Raw genomic sequence first — 24,113 nt, 5'->3', positions numbered from 1 at the left:
CGTTTGTTTTCTTCACCTACCTTGTTTGACTGCAACACTTAAAGCACATTAACCACCCTGTGATTTAATTTAAGTAAAATCAATTCCAGTAGTTCATCAAAGACGCTTGGTTAAGCAACTTACTTTTAAATTTAGTGATAAGGCAATGTCATATAATGTAATGTGCCAAGAAAAATATGAGTTGAGGCAGATCACGTGGGGCCTCGTAGGCCATGTTGAGAAGACCCAACTTCAGTCCAGAGGTGGTTAAAAGCATTTGGTTTTAATCCTTGGAGTCAAGTGGTCACATTTGTGCTGTGGAATGTGCTTCCAGTTGCACCAAGGAGTCTGTGGAAGGGGTGGGATATAAAGATCAAGCTGAAGGAGGAGAGGAGGCTGGACCAGGACCAGGGGGATGGATTAGAGCGGACAGTTGGGAGTTAAGGAAAGACGAAGGGTCCCCAGTTGGTTGTGGGGAATGTGGGCGAAGCAGGCATCACGTGAGTCTCCAGGATTCTGTGTGGAGCACAAGGCAGTTGGAGACACAGTTCACTGAGACTGATGCTAATGCATTGGGATTTTCACAGTGATGAATACAGTTTTCTTGAGAAGAGAAAGTTTTGAGTCTTCTCCATTTTTCCATTTCGGTTTTTCCTTGCAATCCTCACTCTGTTTTGTTTGGGCCACAGCCACTTTCTTCTCACCAGACATGGCATTCTTTTTACGGAAGCAAGTCCAGCAATTTTAGCACTTCAAACTTCAATTTATGGAAAGTCTATTCATGTCCCTCTGGGTCTTTTAAACAGGCAGCAGCGTTGTGCAATTTCGTGGACCCACAAGTGCTTGCAAACGCATAGCATTCCAGGAGATAAATGACTCGGCTGAAAAATTGATGGCTAACTGTTGAAACCCTCTTGTGATTCCAGGCTGCCCTGGCAGGAGGCACCACCATGATCATTGATTTTGCCATTCCTCAGAAGGGCGGTTCCCTCATCAAGGCCTTCGAGACCTGGCGAAGCTGGGCTGATCCCAAAGTCTGCTGTGACTACAGTCTTCACGTGGCAGTGACATGGTGGAGTGACCAGGTGAACCAGTGAGGGGTCCATTTCTTCCATGTAGTCCCCTAATCCTTGCTCTGTACAAGATCAAGGAACTGGTAGTGTCAGGGGCGCCTGAGACTCTCTCTCTCTCTCTCTCTCTCTCTCTCAAAATAAATAAACATTTAAAAAAAGAAAGAAAGAAACAGGGGCATCTTCATGGCTCAGTTGGTTAAGCGTTGGATTTTGCCTCAGGACATGATCTCAGGTTTCTTGGGTTCAAGTTCCGAGTCATGTTCTGTGCTGACAGTGTGGAGCCTGCTTGGGATTCTCTGTCTCCCTCACTCTCTGCTCCTTCCTTGCTCTCTCTCTCTCAAAAAATAAGCTAAAACATTTGTTTTAGTTATTAAAAAAAGAAACAAGTGTTAACACGTAAGAAATTGGTGATATCGGTTGCTTCCTGGATGACTGGAAGTCAGAATTTGAGGGGGGCTTTTCCTTGCATATTCTTTTTACCTTTTGAATTTGAAGTCCTGTGAAGAGTTATCAATTTGAAAAACTAAAAAAAATGTTTAAAGCGTATAAAGATGATATGATAAATCCTTTATAGTCATTCACAATAGCCTTTCATGATATGTAATCCATGAATTGTAACATTGTTAAGTGTAATTTTTTAAAGTACTGAACTTAATTTTAACACCTCCAGGCTCTTTTAGGCAATATTTTCCCACAGAATAGAACTTCAGTCAGAAATGTTTAATATCAGGGGAAAACCAGGGAAGGGACAGGCCAGGAAGGTTATGAAGGTCATCTCCCAGCTGTATTCTAACCTGGGCCATTCCTGGTCTCTTCCACTAACATCAACACCAGGTCAGATCATTTCATAGCAAAGCTAAAGCCAGCCCTCCCTATCTGCTGATCATTTAGGCCATGGCAGAAATGACGACATAATTCAGATAGAAAAGATAGTTTTGAGAGATGTTAAAATATGTTTATTTCTCCTCATTAAAAACATGTATGCATACTTTGGAAGAAATTTTTACTTGAATTTCAATTGCCAACATGTTTTTTAAATAATTTTTAATGTTTTATTTATTTTTGAGAGAGAGAGAGAGAGAGAGAGAGAGAGAGAGTATAAGTGGGGGAAGGGCAGAGAGAGGAAGACACAGAATCTGAAGCAGGCTCCAGGCTCTGGGCTGTCAGCACTAAGCCTAATGAGGGGCTCGAACTCACGAACTGTGAGATCATGATCTGAGCCAAAGTTGGAAGCTTAACTGACTGAGCCACCCAGGCACCCCTTTCCTTTATCTTTTTTTTTTAAATGTTTTTATTACGTTTCTTTATTTTTGAGAGGCAGAGAGAGACAGAGTGTGAGTGGAGGAGGGGCAGAGAGAGGGAGACAAAGAATCCGAAGCAGGCTCCAGGCTCTGAGCTGTCAGCACAGAGCCCGATGAGGGACTCGAACTCACGAACCGTGAGATCATGACCTGAGCTGAAGGCAGATGCTTAACCGACTGAGCCACCCAGGAGCCCCTCAGTTGCCAACATGGACCTAATTCAGAAATCCTCTTACCAGAAAGGGCTCAGGAGGGTGACTTTATTTGAAGTGACCATGTAACTTATGTCCCCACTTCCCCCTAAAAGTTGGGCTTCAGGCACCAAATTAATATAAAACTAGTAATCAATCTTTAACAGATAGCTCAGCAAACATAATAGCAAGGTTTATAGTCCACAGCAAAAGTTAATTTTTCTCCAAGAACACCATTCTAAGTGATGAATCTAGTCTCTTTTGTGCTATTAGGGTCTTTTGGCTTTCCTCCTTTCTCCCTTCCTTTCTCTTTCTCTCCTTTCCTTCCCCCATTCTCATTTTTTTTTAAACATTTTATTTTCTTTTTTTCAATATTTATTTTTGAGAGAGAGAGAGAGAGAGAGAGAGAGAGGAGAGAATGCGTGTGTGAGTGGGGGGAGGGGGGCAGAGAGGGAGGGAGACAGAGAATCCCAAGCAGGCTCTGAGATGTCCGTACAGAGCTCAACTCAGGGCTCAAATCCATGAACTGTGATACCATGACCTGAGCTGAAGTCAGATGCTCAACCGACTGAGCCTCCCAGGCACCCCCCTCACCCCTGTTTTATAAGACAGAGTCAAGGTGAGGATGTTTGCCCTCAGCAGTGTTTCTCACACTTCAATATGCAAATGCTTACCTGGAGAAATTGTCTAACTACAGATTATGTTCAGTAAACATATTAGTTTGTTAGGAGTGCTGGGACAAAGAACCACACACTGAGCGGCTTAGAAATTCGCTGTCTCAGCCTCCTGGAGACAAGAAGCCTGAGATCAAGGTGTTGGAGGGCTGTTGCTTCCTTCCGGGGACTGTGAGGGAGAACCTGGCACATGCCTCTCCCTGGCTTCTCATGCTTCGCTGGTAATCTCGGCTGTTCCTTGATTCGTAGAAGCGGCACCCCAGCTTCTGCTCTCATCTTCACGCGGCGTTCTCCCTGTGTGCACGTCTGTGTTCACGTTTCCCCCTTTCATGAAGACACCAACATACTGGATTAGGCCCACCCAAATGGCCCCGTCTCCACTGATTAGATTGGCAGTGCCCCTGTTTCCAGAAGGTCACCTTTTGAAGTACTGGGGGTAGGACTTAAACAACATGTGAACTTTAAGGGGGTGCACGAGTCAACCCATAGCAGCAGGTCTGGGGCAAGCCTGAGAATCTGCATTTCCAGCAAACTCCCAGCCGATGCCAGCGTGGCTGGTTTACGTACCACATTGTTGGAACAGCAAGGCTAAGGTATGGCGCCTGCCTATGGAAGTCCACGTGTGCATATGCTAAATGTTTAAGGCATTTTTTTTCTGACCGTGAGAATAATAGACTCACAGTAGAAAGTTTGACACTATAGAAAAGTAAAACAAAAACAAAACAAACAAACCCGAGGCACTTTATATCATGCTCTGCCCCTTGCTGTTGTTCCTTAACATATCTTAGAGCTCATTCCATCACTTCAGTGATGACCATGTCAGCATTTCAGTGTTATTTCCAGTTCTTCATGGGGCTGAAATTCTAGTGGGGGAAGGCGTTAACCAGTAAATACATAATGCGCCGGACGATAAAGCACCATAGAGAAAAGTAAGAAAAATCAGTAAGGAAATAAAGAACAATGGGAGTGAGTAATTTAATATGTAATAGAGTCATTTATAAACTTTGCCGATTCAATAGAAAAAATTGCATTGTTTTATTTTGCACTTTAAAAAAAAAATTTTTTTTTAATGTTTATTTATTTTTGAGACATAGCATGAATGGGGGAGGGTCAGAGAGAGAGGGAGACACAGAATCGGAAGCAGGCTCCAGGCTCTGAGCCATCAGCACAGAGCCCGACACGGGGCTCGAACTCACAGACCGTGAGATCATGACCTGAGCCGAAGTCGGACGCTTAACCGACTGAGCCACATAGGCTCCCCTATTTTGCACTTTTTAATCAGCAGAAAGGTTAACATTTTTTCATGTTTTTAGTCATTCGTGTTTACTGTTTGAATTGTTGGTAATATTTTTTACCTGGACCGTTAGAGCTTCTCTTAAGTGGATGGATAACAACTAAGAACAATAATCCTATGCCTAGAACGTGTTTTGGCGTGTGTGTGTGTGTGCGTGCGTGCGTGCATGTGTGTGTGAACATACAGAAATTCAAACAATTTTACCGGCTCAAATCCACCAATTTTTTCTTTGACGTTATTAGTTTCTATCGCGACTCCAACTGGACCCGCACGGCAGTTACTAAGCTTGTTTTGATCTTGTCTTTTACCTTGGGCACCTGAAGGCTCCTGAGGATTCCGGCCGGTCCAGAGTCTCTCACCTCCTAGCAGCTGCCTGTGGCTCAGTGCACATCTACCTGCTCCTTCTGAGAGCCCATCCTGTGGGTTTCAGATCTGAGCCCAAAGCTTTACCTTACGTGAGCTTCGATTCCTCCTGGAGACACGATTGCTTCTGTTACTGCCAAGTGGCTTTGTTTTCATTTTCTAAAATAATTTCCTCCCATCAGCAGATAGATGCTGAGAATTTTATATACGAGTAAAGACGTGCAGTACTTTGGGAAAACTATGAACTCTGTCCTGATTTAAAAGTATCATACCAGTAATATTCATCAGATGAAGTGAGGTCTCACCTGTGGGGGGAGTTCAAGGCCTTAACTGCATTTTTTTTCTGGAATTAGACTGTTGTCCCTACTTTACTTAATTCTCTTCTGAATGCAGCATTTTGAACATGGAAGAGAACGTTGAAATAAATTTGAAATTTATTATTATTGTTAATAAATAATAACAAAACAATAATTTATAAATAATAAGATAATAAAAATAAATTTAATTTAAATAATTTAAATAAAATTAAAAATAACATAACATAATAATAATAAATATTATTATTTAAAGTGTGACATTGTATGGGGCACCTGGGTGGCTCAGTCGGTTGAGTGTCCGAGTTCCGCTCAGGTCCTCATCTCACGGTTTGTGAATTCGAGCCCCACATCGGGCTCTGTGCTGATAGCTCAGAGGCTGGAGTCTGCTTTGGATTCTGTGTCCCTCTCTCTCTGTGCCCCTCCCTCACTCATGCCTTGTCTCTTTCTCTCAAGAATAAATAAAACATTTTAAAAATAATAATAAAGTGTGACGGTGTGTGTGTGTGTGTGTGTGTGTGTGTGTGTGTGTTTGGCTATTGCTCCCCTTTAGGTTAAAGAAGAAATGAAAATCCTTACCCAAGACAAAGGTGTGAACTCTTTCAAGATGTTTATGGCCTATAAAGACCTGTACATGGTGAGGGACGAGGAGCTGTATGCCGCCTTCTCTCAGTGCAAGGAGATCGGAGCAATTGCTCAAGTCCACGCGGAAAACGGAGACCTGATTGCAGAGGTAAGCATCCCAGAGCTTCGCCACAAATGAAAACGGCCACGACTGAAGCTGAAGACAATGGGACTCAAGTAGGTGAACTCATTCTGTGCATTGGAAGAATGGAGATCCAGAAACTAATGTTCTGTGGCTTGGAAACCCTTGACTCAGTTTACTTCATGCTCTGACTTTTACTCAGGTGGTATATGAAGGGAATGAAGATTTCCCTTTTTCAGATCAGTTATCAGACCCCAAACATGTTTCTCAAACAAACAATTGTCTTTGTGTGTCCTAGCACGTTCTTTTTTTCTTCTTCTTCTTTTTTTGAAGTAGCTCCTCCTGCTGGTTCAGAATGCCAAAGTGTGGACATCAGCAGGATCTATGACTTAAGCAGTGTGTTAAGTGCTGTTTAAAGCCCCACTCTTTTCAGAAACCGGGTATTAAAATGTGCTCTGGAAGAATCTAGATGTTATTTATTTCTTCTGTGAGTTCCATTCTTAATGCCCGAAGGGACACCATCTGCAGGATTTTAAGAGCTGTCTCTTACCCTTTATATTAGCTGATTTTTTTTTTTTTCCTTCCTAGGCTCAGTTCCCATTTAAGTCGGTGAGAGTGAGGCTGGGTGGCCGTGAGGCAGTCAGGGATCATGAGAAACGGGCATGAGCTGTAAACTCAAGTAGACCAGAGTTTAAATGGTGCTCTTCTGCTTCCTCAGTGTGACACCGGGCGAGTCATTTTACCATTTACCAACAGTCACAGTGTTGATTTCCTGCCTTTTTTGTAAGGAAGAAGTAATATTTTGGACAGGGCAAATGACGGTCCAGTATCATTTGGTGAGTGGAACAGAGGGCAGTGAGGACTATGATTCAGCAAAAAGCACAACTAATTGCAATAATGTGACATAAGACACTTGAATAATATTGGGGGTTAGAATGTTTGGTTTTATGTTATTTTATACTAAACCAGTCATAAGACTGGGACTAGAATTAGCCTCATTTCTTTTTTAGCTTTTCCGTCAAAATAATGTAATTGTGAAATGTGTGTATGAAAAACTAACATATACTCTCAGAGTGTTAAAATTATATTTCCCAAATATACACACCACACACACACACACACACACACACACACAGACCTCTATTCCTAACAGGTCTGAAAGCCTGGCCGTGTACTTAATTTGCAACAAGATAATGGTAGCTGTCATTAGTAAACCTTCCTTAAACATGTGTCTGTCTCTGCTGTCTCTCTAGGGAGCAAAGAAGATGCTGGCATTGGGGATAACAGGCCCTGAGGGCCATGAGCTGTGCCGCCCAGAAGCAGTGGAGGCAGAGGCCACACTGAGAGCCATCACCATAGCCAGCGCCGTGAACTGCCCTCTCTACATCGTGCATGTGATGAGCAAATCTGCAGCAAAGGTGATAGCCGATGCGAGGAGAGACGGTAATTCCCGGGCGAGAACCCCACTTGTAACTCAGTAGTAGCTGGAGAGGGACGTAGATCGACTGCAGCTCCTGCTTTGCTTATGAGAAGGTTGCAGGTGAATTTCCGCAGCTTTTCTTCCTCCCTTTTTATTAGCATCCTTTCTGTTTTCTTCCATCTAACGCATGTCCATTTTTGCCCTCCTTTTTGTTCATCTTCATGACTGCTTCTCTGCCTTGGGTCATTTCTCTACCATCCCTGGAGCCTCAAGACCTTTCCTTCAGCCATAGGTCCCCACTCTTTAACCTGCAGCCCACTTTTTAATCTGATGGCTGAATGCAGACTCTCCAGTTAACTTTAAAGAAGCTTACCTGTCTCTGGGGCATCACCACTATCCCTCCTAGGACCTGAATCAGGACGGTGCCGGGTACAGAGTAGTTGCTCAGCAAATATCTTTAGAGTTGACTTGATTTGTCTGATAGCACCTTGGGTGTTGGAGCTATTAAAGCAATTATCCAAATAGTGTTTGTATGACAATTATTTTACAACTTAATTTAATTTTTTAATTTTTTAAAGTTTATTCTGAGAGAGAGAGTGTGAGCAGAAGAGGGGCAGAGAGAGAGAGAGAGAGAGAAAGAATCCCAAGCACATTCCATACTAACAAAACAGAGCCCGATGCAGGGCTCAAGCTCACAAACCATGAGATCATGATCTGAGCCCAAATCAAGAGTCAGACACTTAACCAACTGAGCCACCCAGGCGCCCCTGTTCTAAGGTTTTAAAACCAAGTCCTTCCCCCTTCCATATAAAATAATAGACCTTCCTAAGACGTGCTAGTGGTTTTGCCGTCTCACTTTTAAAAACCAGGAAATCAGAAATAGTCTTATAAATCCTCCTGGCTCTTTGTTGTTGTTGTTCTCAAAACTGAAACCGACCGAATTTTTAAAATATGGATTGTGAGAATAGGTTTGACATGTCTTTAACTCTAAAATTAGTTTTGCCAAAATTGCTTCTTATCACATGAAGGTTCAGTCAGGATTTTTGTGCAATGTAATCCATTGATATCTTGTGTGAAGAGTAAACTCAGTTTCACACAGGTGCTCTTAATAGGGGCTACCAACCGTTTCTGGTTACCTCTCCCTGCTCCCCTTCCCCAATAGAATTTCAGTACAAAAGAGCACAGCGGTTCAAAAAGAAAGCACTGCAGTTTTAAAGGTACAGTGCTAGTTTCTGCCACCAGGTGGCTCTGTTGCCAACTCTATGGAATTGGTTGTTCTGTAATTATTTGCTTTGTAAATCATGTACCCTGTCCTAAAGCCTGTCAGTCAGGTCCATAATGTCAGAGTATGATTTAAAAAATAGCAAAGTCAGTGGAAATTGTCGATCTTAATCCACTATCAAGCTGCAATTTTGACGGTTCTGTCAGGAAACAGTTTCTTGATCTAAGGGATACATTTTGTACTGGGATAGAATTCCATTAGGCACAGAGTAAAAGTCTAGAAAACGTTTTGGAATAAATCACAGGCAGAAAACTATTAAGCTTAACTGTGGGCATTTTCATTTTATTGTAAATTTTAAATTGAATTTTATTTTTTGAATATGTAAAACATTTACATGGTCCAAATGTCAAAATTATGAATTTAAAAAAAGTATTCTCAGAGAAGTCCTGCTTCCTTCCCTAGCACCTTCATCCTATATCCCCATTAGTAATTATTTTTATTATTTTTTTCCCGACCTACCTCTAACGTGTTTCTCTTTATTAAAAAAGAATATATGCATATTCTTATTTCTCTTTTCTTTCCTACTTGAGAGGTAAAATAGTATACCTCGTGTTCTGTATTTTGCTTTTTTTCCCTACTTGAAAATAGGTCCTAAAGGTCAGCTCACATTAGGTATGGAGAGTTTCATCATTCTTTCCTACAGGTGCAGAGTATGTCGCTGTATCTGCTCAACTACTCCCCTACTGATGGATACGTGAGCTGTTGTCAGTCTTTAGCTCTTTCGTATAAAACCACAGTGGTGGACTTATGCATGTGCTATTTTATATGTGGACGGTATATTAGTTTTCTGTTGCTGCCATAAAAGATTGTCACAAGCTTCATAGTTTAAGACAACACGAACGTGTTCTCTTACAGTTCTGGAGGTCAGAAGTCTAACACATGTCTCACTGTGCCACAACCAAGCTGTCAGCCATGCTTACTCTTTCCCGGAGGCTTACTCTCTCTTGGAGCTCCTGGGGGCTCCCGGACTCTCCAGGGGGAGAATCCCTTTCCTTGCCTTTTCTAGCTTCCAGAGACCACCCGCATTCCTTGGTTCATACCTCCCTTGCTCCACCTCCAAAGCTGCCGTGGTGAGTGGAGAACATTGCATCATTCTGCTCTCCTCGCCTGCCCCTCTCTTCTATTTCAAGGACCCTTGGATTACGTTGAACCCACCCGTTTAATCCGGGATAAAGTCCTTATTTCAAAGTTCTTAATTTAATCACATCTGCAAAGTCCTTTTTGCCATGTAGGATAACATATTCACAGGTTTTAGGGATGAGGACACGGACATCTGTGGGGCGCCATTAGTCTGTGCCACAGAAGAGAATCCTCAGGGTAGAGTCCTAAAAGTAAGACTCCTGGTTCAAAGGGTAAATGCTCAGACGTACTTTTTGGATACTGGTAAATCCCTTTCCAAAGGGGTTGTAAATGAGATATCTAAAATGTCAGCCCAGATGTTTTAGCCGGGTCAGACTTACTGTAGTAACACTTGCGAAAATCCTCTATTGCACCACTGTCAGAAGCAGCAAAAGTCCAGAATAAATTGGCATAAGAGGGTTCCCCCCCTGGCATGCGACCTCTCACATGTGATCAAGCAGGAACCCAGAGGGAGAAGGGGGTGGGTTGGACATAAATGATGCTAAACTGTTCACATGGTGACTGTATCAGTCAACCCAAGGGCAGGTTCCTGGGGAGTATAGAGTGACAAGCACTTTTGGACCACACTGACCTTTTATTCATTTATTATCTAACATAATTTCTGAACACAAAAGAACAATACACATCTATTCATTGTTATCATGTTTAAATAAGAAACAATTCAGCCTATAGATTTATGCTATGAACACTTCCTATCTGTAAATACCTTTGCCAGCCCATTCTATCACCAGGGCCTTACCATCAGAGTGTGGCCCCTAGAATGCAGCATCAGCATCCCCTGAGAGCTCTTTAGAAATTCAGAGCCTTGGAGCCCATCCCAGACCCACTGAATCAGAATGTACACTTATAACTGCAACCCCAGGTGATTCATATGCATATTAAAGTTTGAGAATCACTGCTCCAGGAAGCACGAACGAGATCCAATTATTAATTCTTTATTGTAGTAGCCTAACAGTACAATGCTATTAAGTTGGGTATTATTATTAAATTGCCAATTATCTACCCAGAAGAGAGCAACATGATGGTCAATGATGATATAACAACCAACATTACTTGTTGAGTGCTTAATATGTCCCTGGCACATATTTTGATGTCTTAAATCATTTCCTGTTTTGCTATATGTTTTGTCATTAATGCATTTTGATATATGTTATCTTTTTAAATTATCATAACAATGCTTGAGCTAAGTTTTATCAGTTTTGTGACTGATAAAATTGAGGCTTGGAAAAGTTTGGTAAATTAAGCCCAATATCACTTACTAGTAGGTGTTAAACCTGGAATTCAGGCCCATGTCCATCTGACCCCAAAGCCCCAATTTTTTCCCATTTTCTCCACTCTGTTCAAGAAGAAATTGATTTACAGAGTTTGGAAATGCAGATATCAGGTTCGTATTTAATTGGCTTTGGTGTGTGGCCTTCCATTGAAGTTTTAATTTAAAGCATCATCATCAGTGTGTCATTTTTTATCATTATTAAAAGAGAAACACGTAGTTGGAGTGACAGCACCAAGATGGCAACATTCCTGACTTCGCTCCCCCTCACGAGAACAGCTAACATCTATTCAAAGATAAGACGCCACTGAGAGAATCCCAGAACACAGGGCTGAGGCTGAAGCACCCCCTGCACCTCACAGACCAAGACAGACTGCGTTACAAGAGTAAGAAAAGAAAGGGCACCTGGGTGGCTCAGTCGGTTAAGCGGCCGACTTCGGCTCAGGTCATGATCTGACGGTCTGTGAGTTCGAGCCCCGCGTCGGGCTCTGTGCTGACAGCTCAGAGCCTGGAGCCTGCTTCGGATTCTGTGTCTCCCTCTCTCTGACCCTCCCCCGTTCATGCTCTGTCTCTCTCTGTCTCAAAAATAAATGTTAAAAAAAAAAAAAAAAAACAAGAGTAAGAAAAGTGGCTACATGTTGACTGCATTGTGCCACTCCCAGGCCAGTGCAAGTAGAGGTCTCCATGGGCCTCTGGTTCCTCCAGGGGGAAAAGAGGATTTCAGGGGACTCTGCAGGGCTTCACTGTTGGGAATCTGACTGTGGTAAAGAAGGGAAGGGCTGCAGCAGCCAGCACTCGGATCTTGACAGAGAATTCATGCCTGCAGTACCCAAGTAATAGTCCCAAACAGCAGCTTGACTCATCTGTACAACCAAGTTGGGGGCACACTCTGACCAGGGACCTCTGTGGGGTGCAGATATGCCTGATTTAGATCTGTAAGCAAGGAGGTTTGCTGACCTAGAGCCTGGTTTGCTCATGCCCAGGCAAGGAGCTGAGTCACAACTCCACATGCTGAGGGACTGCCTTCCAACCCTGCCTGACAGAACAGGCTGGCAGCAGCTCCTGGAAGCTGTGTGGCCCAGCAGCTCTCAGACCAAGAGAAGAGCAGACAGAAGCAATAGTTTGCCGAGCAAAGCTGATGAATGGCACTGTTTGGCCAGGAAATGTGGGGTGCAGTATGGCATGAGTTAAGGCAGCAAACAAAAAGCTTTACCAGTTTTAGGGCTACTTTGCCCCCTGCCTGGCCAAGAAATCTCATTTATAGCCCCACTTGTCACTGAATACAGTCTTTAGCCTGTCTAACCAGAAAGCTTAACCAGAGCATACAGGAAGGTGCTCTGCCCATTCAACAGCCTTACGGTGGCACTTGAACAGAGAGCACAGTCAGTGGCTTCCCCCACCTGCAGAGTAAAACCAGTAGCCTCACCTGACAGAGAATTCAACGCACACCCAGGCTTGATTTGGGCCCTCAGACAATGAGCTGTAATGGCCTCGAGTCCAGGCCTGCTGCCCTGCCAGGGCAGGGAAGCTAAGTCGTAGTTCCACTGGCTTCTGAATACAGTATCCTGACCATCTAGGAAGCCTGACCACAGATTTCAGGCCAACCACAGAGCCCATCCTACAGCCTCACTTGGGTAGAGAACCAAGCCAGCAGTCTTATCCAACCAACTGTCCTCAGCCAGTGGCACACCCCATCCCTGTCCCCAGAACCCAAACAGTTGCGTCAGCCAAAAATAGACCTTAATAGCTCGCCCCCACCTGCCCAGACTCATTACCAGCAGACACACTCAGAAACCCAAACTGAGCGGACTGGTGAATTGTCTCTGTCAAAGCAACCCTGTAAGGTCTGGAAGAGGACCCCAATTACTCTAATGTGCAGACTACCAATATAAGAAATCAAAGATCACAAAAAATCAGGTAAATATGATACATCCATCAAAGGAAACTAATAAAGCTCCAACAATTGACCTTAACAAAAATGGAGACCTATGAAATGTCAGACAAAGAATTCAGAATAATCCTATTAAGGAAGTTTAGTGAACTACAAGAAACAGACAGGCAACTAAATGAAATTAGGAAAACAGGGCATGAACAAAACATTTGATGAAGGCAATAGCAACCGTCAAAAAACAAACAAAACCCAAAAATCTTAGAGTTAATAAAATAGAATAATTGAACTGAAGAGTTCAACAGGGAGTTTCAGAAGTAGACTCGACCAGGCAGAGGAAGAATCAAGGGCTGGATGATAGAACCTGGGACATTACCCAGTGAGAAGACTAAAGAGGAAAAAAAGAATGAGAGAGTGAAGAAAGCCAACAGGCATTATGGAACACAATGAAAGAACCAAAAACAACATTCACTTTATGGCCATTCCAGAAGGAGAAGAGAAAGTGCCCTTCCCACCCTGGGAAAAATGCTCACCATGACTTCCTCTACTTTGAGTTCAGGCTATAGTGGAGGCTCCCTCTACTTTCCTTCATAAGCTATTGCCATCTCTCTGCTTTGTCTTCCTAAAATCTACCCAGACTTCTGGCCAGCCCCGGTCCCTCCTTCATTCTCAGAGCAGTTGTGGGTTTGGGCCATCTCTTGTACAGCTTTGCCAGGGTTTGGGTGTGAACTGGGAAGAAAGAGATAGAAATGCACATTCGGTCCACCAACTCTAACTTGAAGCCTGGGGTTTCCCTTTGTTCATACCTTGATGTTTTCTTTTAACACTTGCGATAAAAAGCAAAGAGCGGGTTATAGGGAAAAGAATAAGAATGTCATGGGCAAGCCATTGAAATTGGAGTTGCTTTTGACAGTTTGCAAGGAATTTAAATTTCATGCTTATTTCTAGTCTTAGTTCCTCTAAATTGAGTAACCAGAACTAGGTTAGTTGTCATCCTTCATGTGAGAAACGACTTTTGCAAAAATGAGGTAAGGGAACCAGAAGGCTGTACCTAGAATGATATCCTTTTTTCTTTTAGAAGCAGAATCTGCTGCCCTTGCTTCATACCCCACACATAAAGTTGGACCAACCAGCTGGATTTGTGTCACATATAGAAGTTCCCATCTGCCCGGCCCCAGACCGCTTTCACTCACTGCAGTCTTTGTCCAAATAGTGTATGTGTCAATATGTGCCATTGGCTTCAGTGACACTTTTTATTTTGGTTTGAGTAGCTTTGGTTATACACGTTCCTTTTCTCCATATATTGGCATCTGGAATTATTAATGGCCTTTCAAAAAAAATATATCGTTTACCTTCCCCTCCCTTTCCAATAGAACATGGATTCACTGTTTTTCTGGTGCTTTATTTGTAATGGTGGTGACTTCTCTCAGAACTTACTTGATGCTCTACTTATGTATATCTGTTATAATTTATTTCCCAACGATGACTGAAATTTTTAATCCCTTTTTTTAGTTTCCAGTTTAACTTGTCTCAATAGAGTTCAACTCTATTTTGTATCCATATTCCTGACTATAGGGTGCAAATAGGACTCTCATCTGAATTTGTTAATAAAATGTTTTCTTTATACTTTTTACATAAAGAAAACCAAATTATTGGACACCAGATATATGCTAGTCACAGGGCTCTAGGCATTGGATTTGCAAAAATGATGAAGTTCATTTTGATCCTCAAGTAACTTATGGTGAACTGGGCTACATTGTGGTTGGGGTTTTTTTGTTTGTTTGGGGTGATTTGGTTTTCCTTATTGGAGAAAGCTTTACTTTCCAAGTTTATTGCTGTAAAATATAAACTTCTATTACAGAGAGGTTTTAAATGTCTTATTTTCCACTTTATTTAAACTCTGGGTTATTTACCTCTTCTCCCCCTGCCCAGCCATATTGCTTTTGCGTTTTAAAAGATGGGGAGGAAGGTCCATCCAGGGGCCTTTCTCTCTCTCTGTGCTTGAGTTGACCGATGTTTGTTAGAGCTGAACAAGAGTAAGTCAAATCTTGTTATCTTATCACAAGCATGTTTTACTGATGCTTAGTAACCCATGCTGTTCCTAAGGAAGGATTAATATGCAGCTCAATCAAGGTGATCTGAATCTCAGGCTTTCTTTTTTTGTATGTGAACATCTAAACACTCCCTTGACCTTTAAATTTAGAGCAAGGTGATCTACCTTATGACCAACTGCAAAGCAGTTGAAGATTGGCCATTTTAAAACACTTTTTAAAAAGAATTGTGTAACCATAAGGAAACTAACATTTGTGGAATGTGTTTGCTGCAGTAACAAAGTACCACAGATTGGGCAGTTTAAGCGACAGAAACGAATTTTCTTACAGTATCAGAGATTAGAAGATCAAAGTGTTGACAGGGTTGGTTCTGAGGGCAGCAAAAGATGTACTGCGGACCTCTGTCCTTTGTCTGTAGACGACTGTCTTCTCCCTGTGCCTTCACACTGTCTTCCCTCTGTATGTATCTGTGTCCAAATTTCCTCTTCTTAGAAGACCCCTCTCATATTGGATTAGGGCTTACCCTAATGACCTCATTTTAATTTAATTACCTTTATAAAGGACCCTCCAAATACAATCACATTGTGACATACTGCAGGTTAGGACTTTACCATTTGAATTTTGGCAAGGGGCACAATTCAGCCCATAACATGAAGTGAACCCAGAGTCCCAAGAAGATGCTAAGTACTTTCATATATATTGATGTATTTGATCCTCACAAAATTGCCACACTGGAGAGACATTGTGACCCCACTTCATAGAGGAGAAAAACTGAGACTAAGAACAATCAGTCGTCTTGCATACGGTCGCCGTCTAAAAAGTAGCAAAATCAGGATTTGAACCCAAATCTGTGTGATCTACTCTATTATGTTGCTTCTATGTGTTTTCCTTCTCAGTGTTTTCCTTTCTGTGTAAATGTAATATTTTGAACCAAAACGGACCCCAGAAAGGTTCTACTCTATCCTTCTTGCTAAGAAAAAATAGTTTTATAGATGTGCTTGGCTTTCTGTTGGTAGCCAGTGCTTCTACTCCGGACCAGCTGTGCTGGCTTCTCTGCATTTTCCAACCTTTTATAACAGATCTTGGGACTTGACTAAGTGCTGTTCACAAATCTAGGCAAGGTGTGAACATCTGCTCTATCACTTTCATCTGATAAATGCCTTGACATGTTTCATCATTTGGAAATCTTTAGAATCTCTTAGAGGGCAGAAGTCCTTAACATAGGAGATAGCATCCTAAGTGCAGAGACTTTTTTGGTTTTGGGCCAAACGATGGAGAAAAAAAGAGAGAACCTGTATGGGTAGACAGGGAATGATACAATGTGAACCTTGCTGAGACTGTGGGAGGAGATTAAATGATGAAGATGCCCTATCTCCGGAGAGTTGTTGAAACCATGTGCCTCAAATGTAATCAGGAGAGCACCAGACTAGGACGGATATAGCACTTTTCATTACCAACCTGCTAAGCGTAGTAAATGACACCAGTAAATGAAATTGGAAAATTTCCCAGCCACAACCACAAAGAGCTTGTGGTTGATTTAAACATTTAAAAACACATGCTCTTTACCAAGAAATGAAGAATAACACTTTTCCTGGTAACGCAATGTGTATGTACGATAAGTCAAAATACTAGGATTCTAATTCTGGTTTATCACTTACTACCTGTGTGACTTGGGCAAATTAGTTAGTCTCATTGAGCATCAGATGCTTTATCTGTCACACCAGCTTGAGGGTTGCTGAGCCAAATGAGATACGTGAATTTCAAACTGTATTTGCAGTGCTATAAGATGTTAGATATTTTTTGTTTTTCTTATTTTATTTTTGGCCTAAATCTAATAAAGCCCACAATTATGCTGAATTATCTAGTGTGATTCTCCAATTACGAATTACCCAGTCCCTTCATTTTCCTTCCCTTTTTTACTTCTTGCATACTATCTGTCTTGTTGTTGTTGTTGTTGTTGTTGTTGTTGTTGTTGTTAATGTCTTAGAACCATTGTGAAACAGGAGGTAGAGTAGTTAGGAATTTTTAGCTTTTATTTAATTTTTTTAATGTATTTGCAGATGCTTAATGAATGGGGAGACAGTCGAAAATAGCCCAGTTAATGAAGAGTTTGTTGTGTATACCAACACAGTGGCCTGTCACATTTTAAAGGTGTTAAAGCCTTCCAAGGAGATTACATGTCATCTGGTTTCAAAACAGTCCTGGCAGACTCCTGCTAGTTGCTGACGCTTTTAATTTTTCCTGAGAGCTAATAAATTTGTAGAACTTTGAAACTGTGTTCCCATCTCACCTTGATGGGCCAAATGATTGAATAGAGCATGTGATAAGAATCGTTTCCACATGATGAAGCACCACGGAAAATCCTGAGTTGACAGTTTGTAAACCGATTGCAGATCAAGTCTCTGAGTTTTTCAGTGTCTGAGCATCTGTATGTTCTCTTGGGATAGGAAGGTCACTACATGCCTGCAAGTCAGATATTGGGTCCCTCTTTCTATCCCTCCAGCAAATAGTACATTACCTCTTAGTTCACATGAAAAAGGATCGCTTCTTGTTCTACACCAGAACGAGATACCAGTGGCATTTCTTCTTTCCTGGGAGTAGGGCAGTAGGAAAGAGGATGGGGGTAGGATTCAACCTGTGTGTGTGCTGTGTGTGTGTGTGTGTGTGTGTGTGTGTGTGTGATGAAAGTGAAAGATCTTAGCCATGGCTATCTTGGGGCATAACTTTTATTGACCATGTTTGGTACTTGCTTACTTAAGAAGCAAGGTTTGTTAGGCTTCAGTAAGCCTTGTTTCATGGTTTGCAAGAGGAAAGCGGGAAGAGATGATTTGGGAGGTAATAGGATGCTACATTCTAGTAGTACACGATGAAAGCAGCTGGTGGCCATCCGCTGTCAGTACTCTCTGAAGAAATGAGTTAATTTCAGTTCTATATCGAGGATTTGAGGTGAAATCCGGTGACTGACTAGCCAGAGTGAGCTAGTTAGGTGTGCCAGGATCTGTTTACTCTGCGTTCACCTCTGTGGCTGTTTGGGGATGATCAGCTTGATGTTGGTGTATCTATTATTCCAACAAATGCTAATCAGAGATAGGATTCTGATTTTAAATTCAAATTTACTCTGCACTATTAGCTTTTCTAACACCGTTTGCTTGTGATGGCCTCATTTGCATGATTTTTAGAATATGCATTGCTGGCTACAATTATATTATCTGAGTGTTCTTTCTATTTAACATAAGTTTTTGGAGGAGGTTTTTTTGTTTTTTGTTTTTTTCTCAAGGGTGTGAAGAGATTCTCAGTGTATTTGCAGTAGAGATATACTGTGGTTAAACTCCATATGACCATGTGGTAATTGTCATCAGGGGTATAGCACAGAAGTTAGGAGTAAAAAATGCCCAGATTCAGATCCTGACTCCTCCACTTCATTGATGGCATGTGGAGTACATGTAATGCAACTGTGCAGAAGTCATTTCACTTCTGTTATAATAACAGAAGCTATTTAAAAGACAAGCTTTTTCTTCATCTTTTAATGGAGATAATGATAGCACTTCCCCGGTAGGGTTTTGAGATCCTTTCATTAGAATGGCACACATATCAGCCAGCATTTGCTAGATCATGCTGCACTAACAGATACATCTAAAATATCAATGGTTTATAACTGCAGAGATTTATTTCTCATTCATACTTATGTCCGTCATTGGTCGGCTCTACCTCTGTTCCATATTCTCTTCATCCTGAGGGACAACTGAAGAAGCAGTCTCTGATAGTCTAAGGTCAGAAAGAAAACTCACTGTGGCTTTAACAGCTTCTGCTTGGAAGCAGCCCATGTTACTTCCATTCATGTTTAATTGGCCAAAGTAAGCCACGTGGTCAAGCCTAGTATCAGTGAGAGAATATAATCGTCTACCACAACACATATGGGCATTGACTGGAACATAGTAGATGCTCAATAAGCAGTAGCTTTAATTTTTTTTTAAACCAGGTATCATTCTTTTTTTTTTTTTTTTAATGTTTATTTTTGAGCGAGTGAGAGAGTGCGCATGAATGGGGAAGGGGCAGAGAGACAGGGAGACAGAAGATCTGAAACAGGCTCTGTGCTGATAGCAGAGAGCCCGGTACGGGGCTTAAACACACAAACTGCGAGATCAAGACCTGAGCTGAAGTTGGACACTTACCCGACTGAGCCACCCAGGTGCCCAAACAGTAGTTTTAATTTTTAAATCTTGTTCACAAAAGGTAAATTCTAGTTTGGGATTCCTATCATCCCTCACTAGCGCAGAGAAGACGAATATTTATGTTTGTCAGATGGTTCTCTTGAGAGCAAATTGAAGTACTGAATGCGTCCTTTGAAATTTCCAGGGAAAGTGGTCTATGGAGAACCCATAGCGGCAAGTCTCGGCACAGATGGCACTCACTACTGGCATAAAGACTGGCACCATGCAGCCCACCATGTTATGGGCCCACCCCTGCGACCAGACCCATCAACGCCTGACTTCCTCATGAATCTATTGGCTAAGTAATCTTTGAGCAGAGGGGTGTGAAGCGTTTTGCCAAAATAAGGTGTTAGATGAGTCTCAGATTTGAATGTAGGACATCTTGTCCACCATCTGACCTTCCATCGACCTCCAGTGTCCTGTTCTACTTGACATGATAGGTGCTGGGGACTCCCTTACCTGAGACCAACGAGCAGTGGCTTAATTATGACATGGTGTCAAAATCTCTCCTGGACGCAGAGAAATCAGATAATTTTTACTGGAGTTTGACTCTCTTCCAATTGTTTCCTTGCCCTTTCTATCATGTATAGAACCGGGTCTCTTCACTGTGCTTTGTTTCTATCATTCACATATTCCTGAATATCTTTCTGTGCTGCTGTAACCCAAGAACCAGATGTGCCTGTATAGGTACATATCTGAGATTATTCACAAGTCAAAGCAGGCTATCTGTTGCTGGTGACACGAACATCCTCAGCCAATTGTCACACGTCTGCCCATCACAACATTGCCATTTGGACAGGAGCTGCCTCTGTCCATGTGGGTCACTGAGGCTCATCTTTGTGTAATGCTCTACTCACCAGGAATTTTCCCTTACGTTATTGCCGGTGACCCTAATATAATTGTCATCTAGTACATGTCATCACTAATTTCTAGATAAGAAACTGAGCATTGAACAAACTCATAACCACAGAACCTACAAGTGAGGGAGCCTGGAACCAGTTTTTCTGGCCTGCACATGATGGTGCATCAGGCTTCTTGTAAGGGTCTTATTTTCTAAAAGCGCTTCCTAGAATAGAGATGAGTATGGATGAAACACATACTTGAAACAGCTTCTCGTTCTCCACTGCAGTTTTCTGGCTTTCAGTTGAGGAGCATCAGGAGAACCGGAAAGTTCTGGTAGTTTCCTCTTGACATCTTTTATGTATTTATCACACACTCTGGTGTGTTCTTCTTTTCCAGTGGTGATCTAACCACAACAGGAACTGACCACTGCACTTTCAACACCTGCCAGAAAGCTCTTGGGAAGGATGATTTCACAAAGATTCCCAATGGGGTGAATGGTGTTGAGGACCGGATGTCAGTAATATGGGAAAAAGGCGTGGTGAGTTTCATGGGACCCAGCTTGTTTTGCTGAACTCTGTAACCAGGATCTGGCTTGTTTCAGGATCAGAGTGTTGCAAACTGTCAGAGAAAGGCTTTTTGATTGTTTTTATTACAGTGGAGACTGGGAATGCAGCACCATGACCACGGCCACCCCATTCCTCCAGGGTAACAATAAGAAACAATTTTCTTCTCACATAATTTAGTTCAGAAGATACATTGCATCATTATGCAGACATTAGGAGGTAAATTTAGACTGGGTACCAGGAGGATTACTCTCCAAGTCAGTGAAATGTTATAGCCTTTCTACTTGATTTCTCACGGTTTTGAATCCCAGTTCCTCATGTGGCATTGGTGTAAACACTTGGAATGACTGAAAATACATGAAGGATTTTTATTATGTTCATAATAAATGAGAAATTTTTCTTTTTCATGAATTTTTTGTGGATGTCTCTTTTTGAGGACCATTGAATATCATATTTTTGAAACTTCTGTGTAAAGTCACATAAATAATAATCCAAAGTCTAGAACCAGAGATTATTGTAAATACCCACAATTTAAAATGTTCTCCCTGAGCATGGAGAAGAATCAAGTGGCTAAATGTCCATATGTCAACCTGTCCAGCCATTTGACATGTGCAGTCGTAAAGATCAGCAGGGGGAGACTTGCCTGGTTACACCTGGGGCCACCATTGTCACACCATTCTCACCCATCTCTCAGAAACCCTCCCTTAGATGACATATTAACCATATCTCACACCTCAGAATCCCCTCCACATACCATTCATGTCTAACTCTTAATTATTTACCAGTTTTTGTCAATTCTATTTCTAACATGTCTCCTTATTTTTATCTTCGTGTTTACTACTCTAGTTTGAGGCCCGTCCCTTGTTTGGACTATTGCAGTAGTCTCACAGCTGGTGCCCCTGCTGCCGGTCTCTCATTTGCTACGGCCTATGCTATAGTTTAGGACCAGAGCTGCCTTCCAAAGCCAAAGGACTATTCATGCTTTCTTCTCTAAAATCCTTCAATATCCTCCATTATTTATGGGATGACATTTGAACAATTAATTTACATGTGAGGATCTTCAAAACATCTTGACAGCCCTATCTTCTGCTAATCATCCTTTCAGCCCTTTTCACCTCTACCCAAACTCTAATCAACCCAGATGACTCTTCTGCTCTTCCTGTTTGCATAGATTTTCTTGCTGAAGTTTCAGCCTTTTTCTCTGAACTTGTGCCATTACAATGAGTATGTGCATTACAGCAAACTTTCATACTACATCAAGTGCATAAATGACTTCAAAGTGATAGACTATTTCTTAATAGCATCCAGGAACTGTTATTTTATGAAACATTAAGGGGGTTTGCTCATGGGAATATTACTCTCAGGATGTGGTTCTTCATCATTTTGTGAAACATTGACACACTGATAATTAAATAACCCTTAAGAATGCTTCTAACCATATAAATGTGCACAGGGATAAACTCTCAACATTTAAAAAAAACAAATCATATCGGTTTAGAGAGACCACATTTATCCAAAGTTGGTCCATATGAAAATCTCTTATAGTAGACTGTCCATGATTATTGGTTCATGTACATTTCAATAGCGCAAAATTTAACCTCTTGAATTGATCTTTTCCTCTTTCTAGAAGTGTTGTCATTGATTTAAAGGTCTGTCTTATTTTAACTCTATCATATTCTTCGTATTGTCTACATGATCATCTCATACATTTTAGGTCTGCAATAAACAAGCCAGATTAAAATTGTAGTGGGTGGCAGTAGTAAACTCTAAACAAAAATTGAAACCACTATTGCTAACATTTAGCTGTTGTCTGTGTGATTCTGGGAAGGATGGGGGCAATTAGTGGGGGGTGGGCATTAAACTGACAGGTTTTTGAAAAGTTGTCTTCAGGCTTCCATGTGTTACCCCATCATCCCCATCATTATCATTGCGATAATTTAAGACCTACCAGTATCCACAGATGTGTTATGCTCCCCAATATAAGAAATTCACTACAGTTCTGTTGAGTTTTAAGAGACAAATCTTGCACCTTAATTGATAGGAGATTTTTAAGCATATGGTCGTTAAAGCAAATGCATTTTCTCTCTTGGACTGTTTTACAGCATAGTGGCAAAATGGATGAAAATCGATTTGTGGCAGTTACCAGCACAAATGCAGCTAAAGTCTTTAATCTCTATCCAAGAAAAGGAAGAATCGCGGTGGGATCAGATGCAGACATTGTGATTTGGGACCCAAAAGCCACAAGGTAGGTCTAAGTTCTTGTATTCCTTAGCTTCTCCAGGGAGAAGAAGCGCTAACTTGCAAAGAGATGATTTATTGGTCTTAATCAGACTCTTCTTGTGGGTGAATTATTTAGCCTGTATTTTGAGCCTGTGCACAAGATAAAAGTTTTGACGTACAAATATCCCTTTGTTTTCCTGGACACAGAGGACAAAAAAGTTGTGTTGCTTACCATTCTCTGGAAATGCATCTGGGTATAAAACCAGTAGGAATTTACCGCTTCAATGGTAAGCTTGTCAGACACCTGAGTTCACATGGAGGGAAGGTATGGCGCAATGAAGAAACTAGAAGGCTTAGTTTGGAAAGGGCTGAATTGAAAACCCAAAATAATTACAGCCTTTTTAAAGCTTTCAGATAGAAAAATTCCAGCACAAAGGATGCCACTTTTAGTTAGCCAGATTTTCCAGTTGATTTCATCTTGAGCTTGTCATTCCCAGTAGACTCCAGCGCTTGGTTTCCTATTTCCGTAATTCTATGTTAATATTGCAGATTTCGCAAATTCCACCAACTCAGGAAAGCATTCAAGAGAGGCCGAAGCTCTGGTAATTTCTCCTTGTAAGACATCAGCAGAGACAACAGCTGCATCCCAATTTGTGTTTTCCATAGCCTTTGCATTTGTAATGGAGAAAACCCCACCTACTTTAATATTGTATGTGTGTGCATGCATACGTGTGTAAATAGGGATACATACACCTTCTACCCCCACTGAATGGCATTTATTCAAAGTCTACTGGGTTTATAATGTTGTACTAAGGAGAAGTCTATAGTTTCTTGGAGGTGCTGTTGTCACAAAGACCCAGCTTCAGTTGAAATGCTCCTGGACTACCCTCTGGGGAAAAGAAGGCTGAGAAGCATGAGAGCTACCGTTGCTATGAGCTTAAAAAATAAACACCAGGTATTCCTGTAGAAAAGGCTTGTCTTTTTTAGTTTAACACTCTCTGGGGATTCCCTCTCAACCCAAGCACCAGTTCACACCACTGGCCATCCATAGTCATTGCAAGCAGCCTGTACTGAATGTGTACCATCTTGTTGCTGGTTTACAGTCATGCAGTGCAGGGCGTGGTGGTACGAGCATCTTATTTAAGACGATGTCCTAAGATGCCAAAGAGGAACGACTCAGGGTCTTTGTTGCTCTGATATTAACAAGGAACTATTGCTTACTTAAGGACAAAATATCTCGTTGTCAAATCATCTAGGCCCCTCTCTCTGCAGAAGAAATGATGACAAATAAACTCACATTTGGAGCAGCTTCTCTACTAGACTAGAAAAA

At 41.7% G+C, this 24,113-nt stretch overlaps 1 protein-coding gene across 1 annotated transcript in view; it reads left to right on the top strand.

The window, feature by feature from the left end:
- Positions 1-24,113, top strand: part of DPYS (dihydropyrimidinase) — an 80,375-nt gene that overhangs the window by 13,738 nt on the left and 42,524 nt on the right. The window contains exons 2-7 of the mRNA XM_047842493.1: positions 906-1,064; positions 5,743-5,922; positions 7,149-7,338; positions 19,303-19,459; positions 20,397-20,538; positions 22,666-22,808. Coding sequence (XP_047698449.1) covers positions 906-1,064; positions 5,743-5,922; positions 7,149-7,338; positions 19,303-19,459; positions 20,397-20,538; positions 22,666-22,808 — 971 coding nt within the window. The remainder of the gene's footprint in view (positions 1-905; positions 1,065-5,742; positions 5,923-7,148; positions 7,339-19,302; positions 19,460-20,396; positions 20,539-22,665; positions 22,809-24,113) is intronic.

The sequence above is a fragment of the Prionailurus viverrinus genome, chromosome F2 (genome assembly GCF_022837055.1).
Source record: "Prionailurus viverrinus isolate Anna chromosome F2, UM_Priviv_1.0, whole genome shotgun sequence".
NCBI classification, from domain to species: domain Eukaryota; kingdom Metazoa; phylum Chordata; class Mammalia; order Carnivora; family Felidae; genus Prionailurus; species Prionailurus viverrinus.
Note: the sequence above shows the minus strand (reverse complement) of the source record. Positions and strands in the feature narration are given on the sequence as shown.